At 44.9% G+C, this 20,284-nt stretch overlaps 1 protein-coding gene and 1 pseudogene across 6 annotated transcripts in view; both read left to right on the forward strand.

Annotated features, from left to right (window-relative positions):
* The window catches only part of LOC135055015 (catenin delta-1-like), a 259,589-nt gene that overhangs the window by 172,186 nt on the left and 67,119 nt on the right, over window positions 1-20,284 (forward strand). For all 6 annotated transcript variants that reach the window (XM_063958563.1, XM_063958564.1, XM_063958562.1 and 3 more), the window contains 3 exons: window positions 14,484-14,712; window positions 15,919-16,141; window positions 16,285-16,480. In XM_063958563.1, coding sequence (XP_063814633.1) covers window positions 14,484-14,712; window positions 15,919-16,141; window positions 16,285-16,480 — 648 coding nt within the window. The remainder of the gene's footprint in view (window positions 1-14,483; window positions 14,713-15,918; window positions 16,142-16,284; window positions 16,481-20,284) is intronic.
* Window positions 5,941-6,059, forward strand: LOC134895733 (5S ribosomal RNA; annotated as a pseudogene).

Here is a 20,284-nt window from a genome sequence, read left to right on the forward strand (position 1 = left end):
AAATATTGATACCCTTGACAGGGACAGTATTTTATTGACTATAGAGCATTTAAAGGATGTATTTCTATATATGCGAGATGCACAGAGGGATATTTGCACTCTGGCATCAAGAGTAAGTGCGATGTCCATATCTGCCAGAAGATGTTTATGGACACGACAGTGGTCAGGTGATGCAGATTCCAAACGGCACAAAGGTGTATTGCCGTATAAAGGAAGAGGAGTTATTTGGGGTCGGTCCATCGGACCTGGTGGCCACGGCAACTGCTGGAAAATCCACCGTTTTTACCCTAAGTCACATCTCTGCAGAAAAAGACACCGTCTTTTCAGCTTCAGTCCTTTCGTCCCTATAAGAGTCATATCTGCCCAGGGATAGAGGAAAGGGAAGAAGACTGCAGCAGGCAGCCCATTCCCAGGAACAGAAGCGTTCCACCGCTTCTGACAAGCTCTCAGCATGACGCTGAGACCGTACAGGACCCCTGGATCCTACAAGTAGTATCCCAGGGGAACAGATTGGAATGTCGAGACGTTTCCCCTGCGCAGGCTCCTGAAGTCTGCTTTACCAAGGTCTCCCTCCGACAAGGAGGCAGTATGGGAAAAAATTCACGAGCTGTATTCCCAGCAGGTGATAATTAAATTACCCCTCCTACAACAAGAAAAGGGGTATTATTCCACACTATATTGTGGTACTGAAGCCAGAAGGCTAGGTGAGACCTATTCTAAATCTAAAAAAATTTGAACACTTACAAAGGTTCAAATCAAGATGGAGTCACTCAGAGCAGTGATAACGAACCGGGAAGAAGGGGACTATCTGGTGTCCCGAGACATCAGGGATGCTTACCTCCATGTCCCAAATTTGCTCTTATCACTAAGGGTACCTCAGGTTCGTGGTACAGAACTGTCACTATCAGTTTCAGACGCTGCCGTTTGGATTGTCTACGGCACCCCGGGTCTTTACCAAGGTAATGGCCGAAATGATGGTTCTTCTTCGAAGAAAAGGCGTCTTAATTATCCCTTACTTGGACGATCTCCTGATAAGGGCATAGTCCAGGGAACAGTTGGAGGCCGGAGTAGCACTATCTCGGATACTGTTACAACAGCACGGGTGGATTCTAAATATTCCAAAATCGCAGCTGATCCCGACAACAAGTCTCCTGTGCTTAGGGATGATTCTGGACACAGTCCAGAAAAAGGTGTTTCTCCCGGAAGAGAAAGCCAGGGAGTTATCCGAGCTAGTCAGGAACCTCCTAAAATCAGTGCATCATTGCACAAGGGCCATGGTAAAAAAATGGTGACTTCCTTCGAAGCAATTCCAGTCGGCAGATTTCATGCAAGAACTTTTCAGTGGGATCTGCTGGACAAATGGTCCGGATCGCATCTTCAGATGCATCAGCGGATAACCCTATATCCAAGGACAAGGGTGTCTCTCCTGTGGTGGTTACAGAGTGCTCATCTTCTAGAGGGCCGCAGATTCGGCATTCAGTTTTGGATGTTGGTGACCACGGAGGCCAGCCCGAGAGGCTGGGGAGCAGTCACACAAGGAAAAAATTTCCAGGGAGTGTGATCAAGTCTGGAGATTTTTCTCCACATAAATATAGCTAAGGGTAAAATTATAATGCTCTAAGCTTAGCAAGACCTCTGCTTCAAGGTCAGCCGGTATTGATCCAGTGGGATAAAACATCACGGCAGTCGCCCACGTAAATAGACAGGGCGGCACAAGAAGCAGGAGGGCAGTGGCAAAAACTGCAAGGACTTTTCGCTGGGCGGAAAATCATGTGATAGCACTGTCAGCAGTGTTTCATTCCGGGAATGGAAACTGGGAAGCAGACTTCCTCAGTAGGCACGACCTCCACCCGGCAGAGTGGGAACTTCATGGGGAAGTTTTCCACATAATTGTAAACCGTTGGGAATTACCAAAGGTGGACATGATGGCGTCCCGTCTGAACAAAAAACGGGACAGGTATTGCGCCAGGTTAAGAGACCCTCAGGCAATAGCTGTGGACGTTCTGGTAACACCGTGGGTGTACCAGTCGGTGTATGTGTTCCATCCTCTGCTTTTCATACCTAAGGTACTGAGAATTATAAGACGTAGAGGAGTAAGAACTATACTCATGGCTCCGGATTGGCCAAGAAGGACTTGGTACCCGGAACTTCAAGAGATGCTCACAGAGGACTTATGGCCTCTGCCGCTAAGAAGGGACTTGTTTCAGCAAGTACCATGTCTGTTCCAAGACTTACCGCAGCTGCGTTTGACGGCATGGCGGTGGAACGCCGGATCCTAAGGGAAAAGGCATTCAGGAAGAGGTCATTCCTACCCTGGTCAAAGCCAGAAAGGAGGTGACCGCACAACATTATCACCACATGTGGCGAAAATATGTTGCGTGGTGTGAGGCCAGGAAGGCCCCACGAAGAAATTTCAACTCGGTCGATTCCTGCATTTCTTGCAAACAGGAGTGTCTATGGGCCTCAAATTGGGGTCCATTAAGGTTCAAATTTCGGCCCTGTCGATTTTTCTTCCAGAAAGAATTGGCTTCAGTTCCTGAAGTCCAGAAGTTTGTCAAGGGAGTATTGCATATACAACCCCCTTTTGTGCCTCCAGTGGCACTGTGGGATCTCAACGTAGTTCTGGGATTCCTCAAAACACATTGGTTTAAAACCAGTCAAATCTGTGGATTTGAAGCATCTCACATGAAAAGTGAACATGCTCTTGGACCTGGCCTGGACCAGGCGAGTGTCAAATTGGTGGTTTTTTTTCTCAAAAAAGCCCATATCTGTTTGTCCATTCGGACAGGGCAGAGCTGCGGACTCGTCCCCAGTTCTCTCCCTAAGGTGGTGTCAGTGTTTCACCTGAACCAGCTTATTGGGGTGTCTTGCGCCTACTAGGGACTTGGAGGACTCCAAGTTGCTAGATGTGGTCAGGGCCCTGAAAATATAGGTTCCAGGACGGCTGGAGTCAGGAAAACTGACTTGCTGTTATCCTGTATGCACCCAACAAACTGGGTGCTCTTGCTTTTAAGCAGACTTTTGCTAGTTGGATGTGTAATACAATTCAGCTTGCACATTCTGTGGCAGGCCTGCCACAGCCAAAATATGTAAATGCCCATTCCACAAGGAAGGTGGGCTCATCTTGGGCGGCTGCCCGAGGGGTCTCGGCTTTACAACTTTGCCGAGCGGCTATTTAGTCAGGGGCAAACACGTTTGTAAAATCCTACAAATTTGATACCCTGGCTAAGGAGGACCTGGAGTTCTCTCATTCGGTGCTGCAGAGTCATCCGCACTCTCCCGCCCGTTTGGGAGCTTTGGTATAATCCCCATGGTCCTTTCAGGAACCCCAGCATCCACTAGGACGATAGAGAAAATAAGAATTTACTTACCGATAATTCTATTTCTCGGAGTCCGTAGTGGATGCTGGGCGCCCATCCCAAGTGCGGATTATCTGCATTACTTGTACATAGTTACAAAAATCGGGTTATTATTGTTGTGAGCCATCCTTTCAGAGGCTCCGCTGTTATCATACTGTTAACTGGGTTCAGATCACAGGTTGTACAGTGTGATTGGTGTGGCTGGTATGAGTCTTACCCGGGATTCATAAATCCTTCCTTATTGTGTACGCTCGTCCGGGCACAGTACCTAACTGAGGCTTGGAGGAGGGTCATAGGGGGAGGAGCCAGTGCACACCACCTGATCCTAAAGCTTTACTTTTTGTGCCCTGTCTCCTGCGGAGCCGCTATTCCCCATGGTCCTTTCAGGAACCCCAGCATCCACTACGGACTCCGAGAAATAGAATTATCGGTAAGTAAATTCTTATTTTCTTTCTGAATCCGTAAATGTCCTCCTAACCGGATGTAGGAACTTGCATACATTGCATCTACCACATTTATGTGACCCTGTGCATTTAGGAAATGACCGACTCTCCTCTTGTTTATTAGGTAACATACTTGGGGCCAAAATGTCTTTTAAGTTTCGCAATTTTCTAAAAATGATTTCAGGACGCGGGGGTAAGAGTCCCTTGAGAATTGGGTCCATTAATAAAATTCCCCAATGGTCATTGATCAAATTTATCCGAATACGCTGTACTAAATTTAAAGTGGCGGGCATTGATTCGCTCACTTCAAATTTATCCGAATACGCTGATGTTTTCCTGAAAGCCTATGTCAAAGAATTACCATCCTATCTTAAAAATACCACCTCTGTACTAAATTTACTGAAAGATCTTGAATGTAAAGACACATACATGTGGGCCACAGTAGATGTACAGTCACTATACACTTGCATAGAACACGAGAAGGGGGTCACGGCATGTTGAGTGTTTTTAGACAAAGATGTCTCACTGACAGCCATTCACAAAGATTTTATATGTAATATTATGTATTTTATCCTCCAACACAACTATTTTAAATTTCTGGATAATTTTTACTTAAAACGCTGTGGCACAGCTATGGGCACGGTTTTTGCGCCCAGTTTCGCCAACCTTTTTATGGGATGTTGTGAGAAATCATATATATATCTATATATATAACAACCAGGATTTTAAGCCATATTATTTTTTTATCAACATTACATAGATGATATTTTAATAATCTGGGATGGTACGGTTGAACGTTTTTACAACTTTTTAGACTTCCTTGGTAGTAATGAGATGAATCTTGCATTCACATCCAACATAAACAAAAAGTCAATAGAATTTTTGGATCTGGTCCTGACGGAGGAGAACGGCTCTATTGCATCCAAGAACTTTGTAAAACAAGTTGATACAAATAGTTACCTCCACTATAGAAGCAACCACTTCAAGCGCTGGAAAAACAATATCCCCTTTTCTCAATTCAATAGAATCAATAGGAACTGCAGCAACCAGGTAGAATGTGACGGACAACTGAATTTATATAGCAACCGATTCAAAGAAAAAGCATATCCAGACTCAATTTTAGAAGAAGCCATGAGTAAAGCTAAAGCCTTGGAAAGATCAAAACTCCTGGAGTACAAACAGAGAGAAAATAAGAAGAAAGACTGCACACGGCGTTCATTACAACATACAATCGGCACGAGGCGTCCATCAGAAATTCACTCAATGACCATTGGGGAATTTTATAAATGGACCCAATTCTCAAGGATTTCTTACCCCCGCGTCCTGAAATCCTTTTTAGAAAATCGCGAAACTTAAAAGACATTTTGGCTCCAAGTATGTTACCTAATAAACAAGAGGAGAGTCGGTCATTTCCTAAATGCACAGGGTCACATAAATGTGGTAGATGCAATGTATGCAAGTTCCTACATCCGGTTAGGAGGACATTTACGGATTCAGAAAGAAAGAAGGAATACAAAATTAAAGACTTTATTAACTGCAACACTCAATCTGTAATCTACTTACTGGAATGCGATTGTGGAAAACAGTATGTTGGAAAAACTAAAAGACCCTTAAAAATGAGGATACAAGAACATATCCGAAACATAAAAAAACAAGGTGGAATCTCATGCTGTATTGAAACACTTCAACCTTATACACAAGTCCAATCCGGAATCTCTCACCTTTAAAGCCATTGAATTGGTGAAATTAGGAGAAAGAGGCGGCGATTTAGCCAATAAACTTTCACGAAGAGAGATGTTCTGGATTTTCCAGTTACAGACACTGCACACGAGGGGATTTAATGAAAACTACGAAATTGCTCCGTTTTTATGAAGAAATCGTGTAATGGAGAATGTACAGTATTACCTACCCCATCCTAATTCCCTTACCCCACTTTCTTCACCACTCACTCCCCACTAATGATTCTATCCCGTATCACAACCCCACACCCTAAGACAGTGACGGTTAATTAATCACCATATTTCAGTCTTTATCATAATTTACTACCACCCTAAGACACAGGCTCGGTTAATAAATCACCATATTACAGTCTATATTTGAATACATTAGAGGACGATATAGGCACGGTTAAAGAACTTCTCTACAGTCAAACCACACTGGAAAGGCCCAATCTCGACCGAACTTGGAAGCGAAGCAGTGTTGGGCCTGATCAGTACCAGCAAGGGAGACCACCTGGGAAGATCAGGTACTGTAAACGAAACCCGAAATACCAAATGAGCGGTCTCTATGTCCTAGACAAGGTATAAATGCACTAATACACTGCATAGACCTTAGGTGGCACAGTAATAGATGGTCATAATCACTATTTCTCTGACGTCCTAAGTGGATGCTGGGGACTCCGTAAGGACCATGGGGAATAGCGGCTCCGCAGGAGACAGGGCACAAAAGTAAAAGCTTTAGGATCAGGTGGTGTGCACTGGCTCCTCCCCCTATGACCCTCCTCCAAGCCTCAGTTAGGTTTTTGTGCCCGGCCGAGAAGGGTGCAATCTAGGTGGCTCTCCTAAAGAGCTGCTTAGAGTAAAAGTTTTTTGTTAGGTTTTTTATTTTCAGTGAGTCCTGCTGGCAACAGGCTCACTGCAACGAGGGACTTAGGGGAGAAGAAGTGAACTCACCTGCGTGCAGGATGGATTGGCTTCTTAGGCTACTGGACACTAGCTCCAGAGGGACGATCACAGGTACAGCCTGGATGGGTCACCGGAGCCGCGCCGCCGACCCCCTTGCAGATGCCGAAGAGAGAAGAGGTCCAGAAACCGGCGGCTGAAGACTTCTCAGTCTTCATGAGGTAGCGCACAGCACTGCAGCTGTGCGCCATTGCTCTCGGCACACTTCACACCAACGGTCACTGAGGGTGCAGGGCGCTGGGGGGGGCGCCCTGGGCAGCAATGAAATACCTATGCTGGCTAAAAATACATCACATATAGCCTCTGGGGCTATATGGATGTATTTAACCCCTGCCAGGTTGTCAGAAAAACGGGAGAAGAAGCCCGCCGAAAAGGGGGCGGGGCCTATTCTCCTCAGCACACAGCGCCATTTTCCTACACAGCTCCGCTGCTAGGAAGGCTCCCAGGCTCTCCCCTGCACTGCACTACAGAAACAGGGTTAAAACAGAGAGGGGGGGCATTTTATGTGGCGATATTATTATATATTAAGATGCTATAAGGGAAAACACTTATATAAGGTTGTCCCTGTATAATTATAGCGTTTTGGTGTGTGCTGGCAAACTCTCCCTCTGTCTCCCCAAAGGGCTAGTGGGGTCCTGTCCTCTATCAGAGCATTCCCTGTGTGTGTGCTGTGTGTCGGTACGTGTGTGTCGACATGTATGAGGACGATGTTGGTGAGGAGGCGGAGCAATTGCCTGTAATGGTGATGTCACTCTCTAGGGAGTCGACACCTGAATGGATGGCTTATTTAGGGAATTACGTGATAATGTCAACACGCTGCAAGGTCGGTTGACGACATGAGACGGCCGGCAAACCAATTAGTACCTGTCCAGGCGTCTCAAACACCGTCAGGGGCGTTAAAACGCTCATTACCTCAGTCGGTCGACACAGACACGGACACTGACTCCAGTGTCGACGGTGAAGAAACAAACGTATTTTCCATTAGGGCCACACGTTACATGTTAAGGGCAATGAAGGAGGTGTTACATATTTCTGATACTACAAGTACCACAAAAAAGGGTATTATGTGGGGTGTGAAAAAACTACCTGTAGTTTTTCCTGAATCAGATAAATTAAATGAAGTGTGTGATGATGCGTGGGTTTCCCCCGATAGAAAATTATTGGCGTTATACCCTTTCCCGCCAGAAGTTAGGGCGCGTTGGGAAACACCCCCTAGGGTGGATAAGGCGCTCACACGCTTATCAAAACAAGTGGCGTTACCGTCTCCAGATACGGCCGCCCTCAAGGAGCCAGCTGATAGGAGGCTGGAAAATATCCTAAAAAGTATATACACACATACTGGTGTTATACTGCGACCAGCAATCGCCTCAGCCTGGATGTGCAGCGCTGGGGTGGCTTGGTCGGATTCCCTGACTGAAAATATTGATACCCTTGATAGGGACAGTATTTTATTGACTATAGAGCATTTAAAGGATGCATTTCTATATATGCGAGATGCACAGAGGGATATTTGCACTCTGGCATCAAGAGTAAGTGCGATGTCCATGTCTGCCAGAAGATGTTTATGGACACGACAGTGGTCAGGTGATGCAGATTCCAAACGGCACATGGAAGTATGGCCGTATAAAGGGGAGGAGTTATTTGGGGTCGGTCCATCGGACCTGGTGGCCACGGCAACAGCTGGAAAATCCACCTTTTTTACCCCAAGTCACATCTCAGCAGAAAAAGACACCGTCTTTTCAGCCTCAGTCCTTTCGTCCCCATAAGGGCAAGCGGGCAAAAGGCCAGTCATATCTGCCCAGGGGTAGAGGAAAAGGGAAGAAGACTGCAGCAGGCAGCCCCTCCCCAGGAACAGAAGCCCTCCACCGCTTCTGCCAAGTCCTCAGCATGACGCTGGGGCCGTACAAGCGGACTCAGGTGCGGTGGGGGGTCGTCTCAAGAGTTTCAGCACGCAGTGGGCTCACTCGCAAGTGGACCCCTGGATCCTACAAGTAGTATCCCAGGGGTACAGATTGGAAATTCGAGACGTCTCCCCCTCGCAGGTTCCTGAAGTCTGCTTTACCAACGTCTCCCTCCGACAGGGAGGCAGTATTGGAAACAATTCACAAGCTGTATTCCCAGCAGGTGATAATCAAAGTACCCCTCCTACAACAAGGAAAGGGGTATTATTCCACACTATTTGTGGTACTGAAGCCAGACGGCTCGGTGAGACCTATTCTAAATCTAAAATCTTTGAACACTTACATACAAAGGTTCAAATCAAGATGGAGTCACTCAGAGCAGTGATGGCGAACCAGGAAGAAGGGGACTATATGGTGTCCCTGGACATCAAGGATGCTTACCTCCATGTCCCAATTTGCCCTTCTCACCAAGGGTACCTCAGGTTCGTGGTACAGAACTGTCACTATCAGTTTCAGACGCTGCCGTTTGGATTGTCCACGGCACCCCGGGTCTTTACCAAGGTAATGGCCGAAATGATGATTCTTTTTCAAAGAAAGGCGTCTTAATTATCCCTTACTTGGACGATCTCCTGATAAGGGCAAGGTCCAGAGAACAGTTGGAGGTCGGAGTAGCACTATCTCAAGTAGTTCTACGACAGCACGGGTGGATTCTAAATATTCCAAAATCGCAGCTGATTCCGACGACACGTCTGCTGTTCCTAGGGATGATTCTGGACACAGTCCAGAAAAAGGTGTTTCTCCCGGAGGAGAAAGCCAGGGAGTTATCCGAGCTAGTCAGTGTCAGTGCATCAATGCACAAGAGTCCTGGGAAAAATGGTGGCTTCTTACGAAGCGATTCCATTCGGCAGATTTCACGCATGAATTTTTCAGTTGGATCTGCTGGACGAATGGTCCGGATCGCATCTTCAGATGCATCAGCGGATAATCCTGTCTCCAAGGACAAGGGTGTCTCTTCTGTGGTGGCTGCAGAGTGCTCATCTACTAGAGGGCAGCAGATTCGGCATTCAGGACTGGGTCCTGGTGACCACGGATGCCAGCCTGAGAGGCTGGGGAGCAGTCACACAGGGAAGAAATTTCCAAGGAGTGTGGTCAAGTCTGGAGACTTCTCTCCACATAAATATACTGGAGCTAAGGGCAATTTACAATGCTCTGAGCCTAGGAAGACCTCTGCTTCAAAGTCAACCGGTGCTGATCCAGTCGGACAACATCACGGCAGTCGCCCACGTAAACAGACAGGGCGGCACAAGAAGCAGGAGGGAAATGGCAGCAAGGATTCTTCGCGGGGCGAAAAATCATGTGATAACACTGTCAGCGGTGTTCATTCCGGGAGTGGACAACTGGGAAGCAGACTTCCTCAGCAGGCACGACCTCCACCCGGGAGAGTGGGGACTTCATCTGGAAGTCTTCCACATGATTGTGAACCGTTGGGAAAGACCAAAGGTGGACATGATGGCGTCCCGTCTGAACAAAAAACTGGACAGGTATTGCGCCAGGTCAAGAGACCCTCAGGCAATAGCTGGGACGCTCTGGTAACACCGTGGGTGTACCAGTCGGTGTATGTGTTCCCTCCTCTGCCTCTCATACCCAAGGTACTGAGAATTATAAGACGGAGAGGAGTAAGAACTATACTCGTGGCTCCGGATTGGCCAAGAAGGACTTGGTACCCGGAACTTCAAGAGATACTAAGAAGGGACTTGCTTCAGCAAGGACCATGTCTGTTCCAAGACTTACCGCGGCTGCGTTTGACGGCATGGCGGTTGAACGCCGGATCCTAAGGGAAAAAGGCATTCCGGAAGAGGTCATCCCTACCCTGGTCAGAGCCAGGAAGGAGGTGACCGCACAACATTATCACCGCATTTGGCGAAAATATGTTGCATAGTGTGAGGCCAAGAAGGCCCCCACGGAGGAATTTCAACTCGGTCGATTCCTGCATTTCCTACAAACAGGAGTGTCTATGGGCCTAAAATTGGGGTCCATTAAGGTTCAAATTTCGGCCCTGTCGATTTTCTTCCAGAAAGAATTGGCTTCAGTTCCTGAAGTCCAGAAGTTTGTCAAGGGAGTACTGCATATACAACCCCCTTTTGTGCCTCCAGTGGCACTGTGGGATCTCAACGTAGTTCTGGGATTCCTCAAATCACATTGGTTTAAACCGCTCAAATCTGTGGATTTGAAATATCTCACATGGAAAGTGACCATGCTGTTGGCCCTGGCCTCGGCCAGGCGAGTGTCAGAATTGGCGGTTTTGTCTCACAAAAGCCCATATCTGATTGTCCATTCGGACAGGGCAGAGCTGCGGACTCGTCCCCAGTTTCTCCCTAAGGTGGTGTCAGCGTTTCAACTGAACCAGCTTATTGTGGTACCTGCGGCTACTAGGGACTTGGAGGACTCCAAGTTGCTAGATGTTGTCAGGGCCCTGAAAATATAGGTTTCCAGGACGGCTGGAGTCAGTAAAACTGACTTGCTGTTATCCTGTATGCACCCAACAAACTGGGTGCTCTTGCTTCTAAGCAGACGATTGCTAGTTGGATGTGTAGTACAATTAGCTTGCACATTCTGTGGCAGGCCTGCCACAGCCAAAATATGTAAATGCCCATTCCACAAGGAAGTGGGCTCATCTTGGGCGGCTGCCCGAGGGGTCTCGGCTTTACAACTTTGCCGAGCTGCTACTTGGTCAGGGGCAAACACGTTTGCAAAATTCTACAAATTTGATACCCTGGCTGAGGAGGACCTGGAGTTCTCTCATTCGGTGCTGCAGAGTCATCCGCACTCTCCCGCCCGTTTGGGAGCTTTGGTATAATCCCCATGGTCCTTACGGAGTCCCCAGCATCCACTTAGGACGTCAGAGAAAATAAGAATTTACTTACCGATAATTCTATTTCTCGTAGTCCGTAGTGGATGCTGGGCGCCCATCCCAAGTGCGGATTATCTGCAATACTTGTACATAGTTATTGTTACAAAAATCGGGTTATTATTGTTGTGAGCCATCTTTTCAGAGGCTCCGCTGTTATCATGCTGTTAACTGGGTTCAGATCACAGGTTGTACAGTGTGATTGGTGTGGCTGGTATGAGTCTTACCCGGGATTCAAAAATCCTTCCTTATTGTGTACGCTCGTCCGGGCACAGTATCCTAACTGAGGCTTGGAGGAGGGTCATAGGGGGAGGAGCCAGTGCACACCACCTGATCCTAAAGCTTTTACTTTTGTGCCCTGTCTCCTGCGGAGCCGCTATTCCCCATGGTCCTTACGGAGTCCCCAGCATCCACTACGGACTACGAGAAATAGAATTATCGGTAAGTAAATTCTTATTATTACTGGATTAATAATCGTAATCAGCATGGCACCTTCACTTTAAAAGTACTATTTATTTAGAAACTTTAAATCTCATGTTTGTATATGATATATATATATTCACAAGCTCATGTTTGTATATGATATATATATTCACAAGAATATGTTTATCTATATTGACCTATTCATTGCTATACAATTATTTTCTAGACATATTTTTCATATAATATAATATCCCCCTTTTTAAATTCTTATTAATTTTTTTCCTTTTTAATTATATACATATCAGGATATATGCTCTAACTGAATTCATATTATCTTTATATATACCCGTTCTGACCCAATGTACTAAGAATGACACTAATAACCGTTTGTTTACAAAAGACTAAATCCAGTTTTCTCTTTCCTCAATCTCCATGGAAACCGCATGTGAACAATGAAATATGTCCCATGTTATGGTCACCGCAAGCTACAACAAAATGGCCACCGCTATAAACTGCATAGGGATATCTAACGTAAAATGGCCGCCGCAGCAGAGAATGAAACTGTTGGGAAACTTTGAGCTCCAATGAAAACACCAGTCAACAGCGCACACATGCGCAGTACTGATCCGGAAGTGTGGCGGAAATGCCGCGAATATACATATAATGGACTTTTAAAGTGGTTACTTACACTTTTTCTTATATAAAACCACTCGTTTTTCATATCTATATGTATAGCATATGCCCAAAGAGGGAAGAAGTTATAATTTGAGAATTCAGTAACGTAACATTAAGACTTTTTAAATAGCAGGAAGTGATGTCATAATTGAGTTAGGAGTAGTACCAGTATAAATGTAAGCCCTGTCCCAGTCTGCCTTTACCCCTTGATGAAGTCTGTGTGACGAAACGCGTTGAGCATCTAAGTGACCTCTGACTCAGATAAGCACTTTAATACCTTTGCACTTTAATATATATATATATATATATATATATATATATATATATATATATATATATATATATATATATATATAATACAGGTTGAGTATCCCATATCCAAATATTCCGAAATACGGAATATTCCGAAATACGGACTTTTTTGAGTGAGATAGTGAAAACTTTGTTTTTGATAGCTCAATGTACACAAACTATGTTTAATACACAGTTATTAAAAATATTGTATTAAATGAGCTTCAGGCTGTGTGTATAATGTGTATATGGAACATAAACGAATTGTGTGAATGTACACACACTTTGTTTAATGCACAAAATTATAAAAAATATTGGCTAAAATGACCTTCAGGCTGTGTGTATAAGGTGTATATGTAACATAAATGCATTCTGTGCTTAGATTTAGGTCCCATCACCATGATATCTCATTATGGTATGCAATTATTCCAAAATACGGAAAAATCCCATATCCAAAATACCTCTGGTCCCAAGCATTTTGGATAAGGGATACTCAACCTGTATGTGGATATGCTTTTTATCCCATCTTCTAGAAAAAGTTTGTATTAAATTTTAAAAAAATGTTTTAAATGTTAATATATACTTTTTAAATATCTTATAATTATTTATAGACACCATTGGTCGCTATCCCCCATCCCTTTCTTTTTATTTATATATATATATATATATATATATATATATATATATATATATATATATACATACATATATATATACATACATACATACATACATATACATACATACATACATACATATACATACATACATACATACATACATACATACATACACATATATATATATATATATATATTCAATATGCACACACTAGCACAAGAATAGGACTATGTACTATTTTACCAAAAGCATCCAGCAAATAGCTCTAAACCATAGAAATAACAATTTACATGTGTTTACCAAAACACATGAAATTTATATATGTGTGTGTGGGAAGATGCAGACAAAAAGAAAAACGCAGAGCGGGTCCTGTTCTACGATATTATATTTACACAATCTGTAAATAAGACTAAAGTGAGGCAATGTGTTCCCAGTACTTTGAAATGGGGGAGCCTATAGCACGTAACTTGATGACCCTGTCTCTTTTCAACCATGAAAAAATACTTCTAGCAGTGCAGGGGTATATTATGTGTTTTCACTGTGCAGTCCACACACACCCACACACTACAAAGCGGCCATTTGACATTCATGTATGAATTTCTTTCTCAACCATGACGTTGTAATATAAGGATTTAACTGTATTGTAACCTAATGATTCTTTAGTGTTTTGCTGTGAACTTCTCTGAAAGGGGTGATGGAGGAGCATATTTTTGTCTGGGCTGGAAAATGTTGGTAGTTTCACATCCTGTTGCTGTTCAAAACTGAAGCAGTCCTAGATATTTACCATTGTTTTTATGCAGTTCGTATGAGAGGAATATTTTTTTCTTCTTTTCTGTGTAATTTGGGAACCGAAAACCACTGCAGGTCTCAAGCTTACGAGTTCTGCAGTATCATGCTGCTGCTTTCCTTTGCCTAGAAACTGAGAGTGACTGGAATGTCTTAGTCAGCCTGAACAGTTTATCATATGTTCAATGTTCTTATAGTTGAGCTTCACTGACCAAGCTTTCTGTGTGAAGAAAGGAAGGTGTAGGCACAGGGATCTGAATTGTGTGATTGGGTTTTAATAAAGCAAACCATTTTTAGGGTTGAGTTGGCCCTTCTGCTTCGTATTCCTGATAGACATGTGATAGAGCATGTTGTAGGTTATTTGTCTAATATATCTATTTCAATTGTCTCCTTAGGAGTTATGAAGATCAACTTGCTGATCCTTATGCATCATCTTTGCATCCATCTGGAAGCGTATCCAGCCTCGGACCTGCTTCTCTCACCGTTGCCCCTAGTGGTCCTTGGCGGCAGCCAGAACTCCCAGAGGTTCTAGCTATGTTGAGTTACACTCTGGATGCCGTGAGACTAAATGCTGCTGCATACTTGCAGCATCTGTCCTACCGTAATGAGGAAGTTAAAAAAGAGGTGTGTATTTTGGCTGATGGCTGAATCCAAACGTCAGATTTTCTTAGCATTAGATCATTCAAAGAGATTTGCTGTTTGAGCAGTTGAATATATTAAGTTGCATACACTCAGATACTTATCTGATATTATATTCAACTCACAAACTGTAACCAAATGGCTGCTTGAATAAGAGCATTTATGATGCTACCAGATATTCTAGAGACTGTTTGCTCTATCATACTCATCATACTCATCATGCTCTGTCATGCATCCTCAACAATACAATGCACAGGCACCACTCAAATCCAAAGCAACTTGAGTTTTTGCTCTAACCCCTTCAGTGGCAGGCTTTCAATTTAAGAACACACCCTGGGGTGTGTGCTTTTCATTTGAAGTGGGAGCGGGGGAGAAGGGTGGGCGAGTGATGGGGCAGGGCGAAGTATTCGCTTACGGCGCCCGGGAATCAGCATAAGCCATTTTACAGCCAAGCCCACCCCCCTGCCAATAGGAGTCCGGGGGGCGGGCTAAATTCTGATGGAGTATGCTGATTCCTGGGCGCTGAGCACGCTGCACAGCTGTCCCCGGGGAATCAGTCAGTAGTATGCCTGGAAATCTTCCTGGTTTGCCAGCGCTGGCATTACCGGAAGATTTCCAGGCATACCACTGAAGGGGTTAATGGCCCCATATTCTGTAACTCTCTCTAATTTGAGCAGTGATTTAAATGCTGTTTGTGTTACCAATCCGAGATTACTCATTCTTCAAAACTGGCCATTTTCAACTGACTTAATACACCTCTCCCAGACCACCCTCTCCATCCCAAGTAAACGAATAGGGTTTCCAGAGTCCTAATTTATTGGACATTAAAATATTTCATATTTGGCATAACTTTTGCCAAATATCCAAGGTACATAGCACATTGGGATTCAAACTGTAAAAAGTATGCTTTTTTTATTTTATCTATTTATTTCTTTTTTTGTTACACAGTGGTTGGTTTTCCTGCCCCCATACATTTACCAATTCCCCGACGGCTGGGTTAGGAAATTAGGATTATTAAACAAGTTTAAAAATCTGAAATCGATCAGTATTGGCAAATGGGGATTTTTACACTGAAGATTTTCCTCGATTCCGATTGTTATTTAAAGATTAAATCTAGTCGTCATGCGTGGTCAATTAAAGTGCTTCTGTCATCAAGGTCCTATAGAGTGACTTACATCGTTCTTTAAATAGGTGTGCCGTTTGCGTGGTATTCCACCTCTCATCAGTCTACTAGAGGACCCTCGGGCACCCGTCAGACTTGCAGCATGTGGGGCACTTAAGAATCTCTCTTATGGCCCTGCCCGGGAGAACAAAATGGCAGTAAAGAACTGCGATGGAGTGCCTGCACTGGCAAGATTGTTGCGCAGGAGAGGTGACGGCCGGGAAGGAAGAGAGATGGCAGAGTGCGTCACTGGTGAGCTCAGAACTTTAGATACATTTCAGGATAAGTGTAATGCTCCTTGAAATTTTTTTTAATAGTATCAGAGAAGTCCTTTTTATTCAGTTATGCATTTAAATTGGGTTATTATTTTCCTCTCAATGTTACATATACAATAGGAACTCTCTGGAATTTATCCTCTCTGGACTCCATAAAGATGGAGCTTGTGGACCAAGCCCTGTACACTCTGACCCAGGAGATTCTGGTTCCATATTCTGGTTGGCAGAGAGATAATGGAGCAGTGAATACAGAGGAAGGTAAATCCAGGCATATTGAGTGGGAACCAGCTCTGGTTAATACAACAGGATGTTTGCGGTAAGTATAATAGCTCTGGCTTTTCAAGTTTTTTGCACTTGCTTTATTTTCTGATGAAAGATCTAATTTAAACCACACATATGGTAGTTCAGTTTTCAGAGCTTGTAGAAGGATCTTAGTGTAGAAATATATCACGTTGTAAATTTGAAGTGGCAAACTTTATAGTTTTTTAGTTGTTATAAGTTTTTATTACTATTTGCCTTGTTCTGCATGTATTACAAATGTACAATCCATGTTTTTTATTTGCCAGCAAGACTGGGAGACTCTGGAACATGCAGTTGTAGGTTGGGTCTGTAAGAGCTGGCACTTAAATATTATCTAATTGCTTTAAAAGTAAGGACCTAATTCAGACCAGATCGCAACAGCAAACTTTTTCTCTAATGGGCAAAACCATGTGCAGTGCAGGTGCAGCAGATGTGCAGAGAGAGTTAGATTTCAGTGGGTTGTGTTCAAACTGAAATCTAAATTGCAATGTAAAAATAAAGCAGCCAGTATTTACCCTGCACAGAAACAAAATAACTCACCCAAATCTAACTCTGCAAATGTTACATCTGCCCCACTTGTACTGCACATGGTTTTGTCCATTAGAGAAATATTTTGCTTTTGCGATCCGGTCTGAATTAGGTCATAAGCTCCTTTTCCCTCCGACCTCAGAATGACAGTATCCTTAAAGTGTCTGAGGTGTTAGGCACATTCTGTGGGTGGCGGGGAGCTGCTGAGCAGCCTTTAACAGTTTCATTTATATATTTTCTTTGTGAATTTTTCACGTTCATTTCTAGTTAAACTCTGCCACAGCATGAGTGCAGTGGCGACAGCTAGCTCAGTCCAGTCTCCTGTGAGGCTGCCTGGGCGTGCTTTCACCCTTTTTAAATGGTGCCGGACAGCAATTCTTTCTTTCTGGGTTTTTAAAGGGCACATCCTAGGAAGTGCACACTATACATGGAGCTCGTTTTGGGGCATACCAAGTGCTTTTCCCTCACTTGTAACAGGAGAGTGCAGCCACAGTGCAGGTGCAGCAAGTGGTATAAGTCTGCTTGCTGCGTAGGACGCACAGTTTTCTCCTCTGCTCCTTTCCTCTACAGCTGTTATACTTATCCTGCCTGGAAGAGGCTATTTTTATTTCTTACGGTCTGTTTCTCGAACGTCCTAGTGGATACTGGGATGACATTAGTACCATGGGTATAGATCGGGTCCATTGGAGCCTGGCACTTTAAGAAATTATTAGTGTGTGCTTGGACCAGAGGCTGAAAGGCTCCATTTCCTGCTGCTGCTGCCTGCCAGCCTGCCAGGCTGCATGCTGGAGCTGCTCCTCCACAGTACCCACTGAATCACCAACTGTATTTTGTATGTATACCCAGTGGAGCACTGTTCTGCCTGAGGTATTGTGTGCTGGTCCCAATCCTTTGTGTCACTCTATTCGGGCTGTCTGGGGTTGTTGTACTGTTTCACGATCCGTGTTGTCACTGCACTGTGTATTCACCTAACTGTGCGTTTTCTGCAATAAGAATGTCTGGGGAAAAAGACACTGTCCCTCATGTAACACTAAAGGCCCATACACACTGGGCGATTTTGAGCGAAAAAGCAGCTCACTTTTGGTGTTTTGAGCTGCTTTAAGCTCAAAACCGCCCAGTGTGTATGCCCCGGCGATGAGTGCTGATGTGCGCCACTGTTCATCTGCTGGTATTGCCAGTAGATGAACAGCGGGGTGAGCGGCTTTCCATAGCGTCCTGCTATGGAAAGACGTTCACCCCCGCTGACATTGCTGGGCAGGGAGGAGAAGCGCTTAGTGTGTATGCACCTTAAGTTTACACCTTCCCCATGGGGTTCTTTCCTGTGTACCCAGTGTTCTCTCCCTTCACAGGGTAGTAGTATGCAGGAACCTGAGTGGTTAGATTCATAAACCATGATTGCTAACATTAATACAGAGTTGGCTACCGCCAGACAGGAAAGGCAGACCCTTAAACAATCTGTAGGTGATTTCTTGGTTAAAGCTGCTGACCAGACAGGCTCCTCAGCCCCCTCTGGTGGTCTCTCATAAACGCACACTCCCACAGGTGTTCCAGTCTGACTCTGATACTGACATGCCAGAGCTGGATGAGGGAGAGTTAGATGTGGAAGATGACTATTCTCTGAACCCGGGGGTTGAAGCCCTGGTTTATGCTATTAGAGAAGTCCTCAACATGCCGGATAAAGGGCCTAATTCAGACCTGATCGCTAGCAGGCGATTTTTGCACTGCTGCGATCAGATAGTCGCCACCTACAGGGGGAGTGTGTTTTAGCTATGCAAGTGTGCGAATGCATGTGTAGCAGAGCTGCACAAACTGTTTTTGTGCAGTTTCTGCGCAGCATAGGACTTACTCAGCCGCTGTGATCACTTCAGTCTGTCCAGGACCGGAATTGACGTCCGGAACCCTCCCTGCAAACGCATGGACACGCCTGTGTTTTTCTAACCCCTCCCTGAAAACGGTCAGTTGCCACCCACAAATGACTTCTTCTGGTCAATTTCCACTGAGTGGCGATCCACTTTGTACCCGTGCGATGCTCCTGCGCATTGCTGTGCATGCGCAGTTCGCACCTGATCGCAGTCTGTAAGAAAATGCAGCCTAATAAGGTCTGAATTACCCCCAAAGAGTCAGAACCAGAGGAGGAATTGTTTAATGTGAAACCGAAATCCTCTGCCACCTTACCCATATCAAAGGAATTAAACGCACTTTCTAAAGAAGCGTGGGTCAATCCTGACAAGAAATTCCAAACTCCTAAACGGTTGCTAAATTCCTTTCCTTTTCCTCCTGAGGATAGGAAAGTATGGGAAAATCCACCGTCTGAGGATACTTCAGTGTCCAGACTGTCACGTAAAATTGTACTGCCTGTACCTGGGGCTCTCTCGCTCTCTCTCAAGGACCCAGCTGATCACAAAATTGAGACTTCTCTCAAATCTATTTATACCGTGGTGGGTGTAGCTCAAAGGCCCACTATAGCTTGCGGCTGGATTTCCCGGGCCATGATAAAATGGTCTGATAATATAATAAGGGGGTTTGACTCCCTGCCTCAGGAGATCTTTACACTACTGCATCATATACAGGATGCTGCAAATTTTATGAGTGAGAATTATGTCTCTTAAATGGCCGTATCACAGCTATGGCTGTCTCGGCTCGCAGGGCTCTGTGGCTGCGAAACTGGTCAGCGGACGCTGATTCCAAGAAAGGTGTGGAGAATCTTCCTTTTACCAGGGGATGCCTTGTTTGGGGGAAGAACTGAACAAGTTGATCTCTCAGGCGACGGTGGGTAAGTCTACATATCTGCCGTCTGCTGCACTTCTTGCTAGACGTCCCTAGCCTGGGGCCTCTCTGCAGCCCTTTCGTGTGGCCAGATTCGGAGGCAGAGCCAGAGGCACCTCAAATGCGGCTAGAGGAACTCTATGTAAGTCCCGTAAACCAGCAGCTGCTGGATCTCTGGACCAGGCCTCCGGATCCTCATCCACTAAGCCTTCTGTGTGACTGTTGACCCCGGCAGCAGGGTGGATTTCAGGTAGGTGCTCACCTCCAACACTTCGCCCATGTGTGGGCACAGCCCTGCCAGGATCCTTGGGTGAGGGACCTTATATCTCAGGGATACCAGTTAGAAATTCAAGCGCTACCTCCTCCCAGATTCTTCAAGTCAGGCTTACCAGCTTCACCCATAGCAAGGGTTACCTTGCAAGATGCCATTCAAAAACTACTACAAACGGTAGTTGTTGTCCCACTACCACCTCCGTTGCACAACAGGGGTTTTACTCCAGCCTTTTTTGTTGCACCAAAACCGGGC

Source organism: Pseudophryne corroboree, chromosome 3, assembly GCF_028390025.1.
Source record: "Pseudophryne corroboree isolate aPseCor3 chromosome 3, aPseCor3.hap2, whole genome shotgun sequence".
NCBI classification, from domain to species: domain Eukaryota; kingdom Metazoa; phylum Chordata; class Amphibia; order Anura; family Myobatrachidae; genus Pseudophryne; species Pseudophryne corroboree.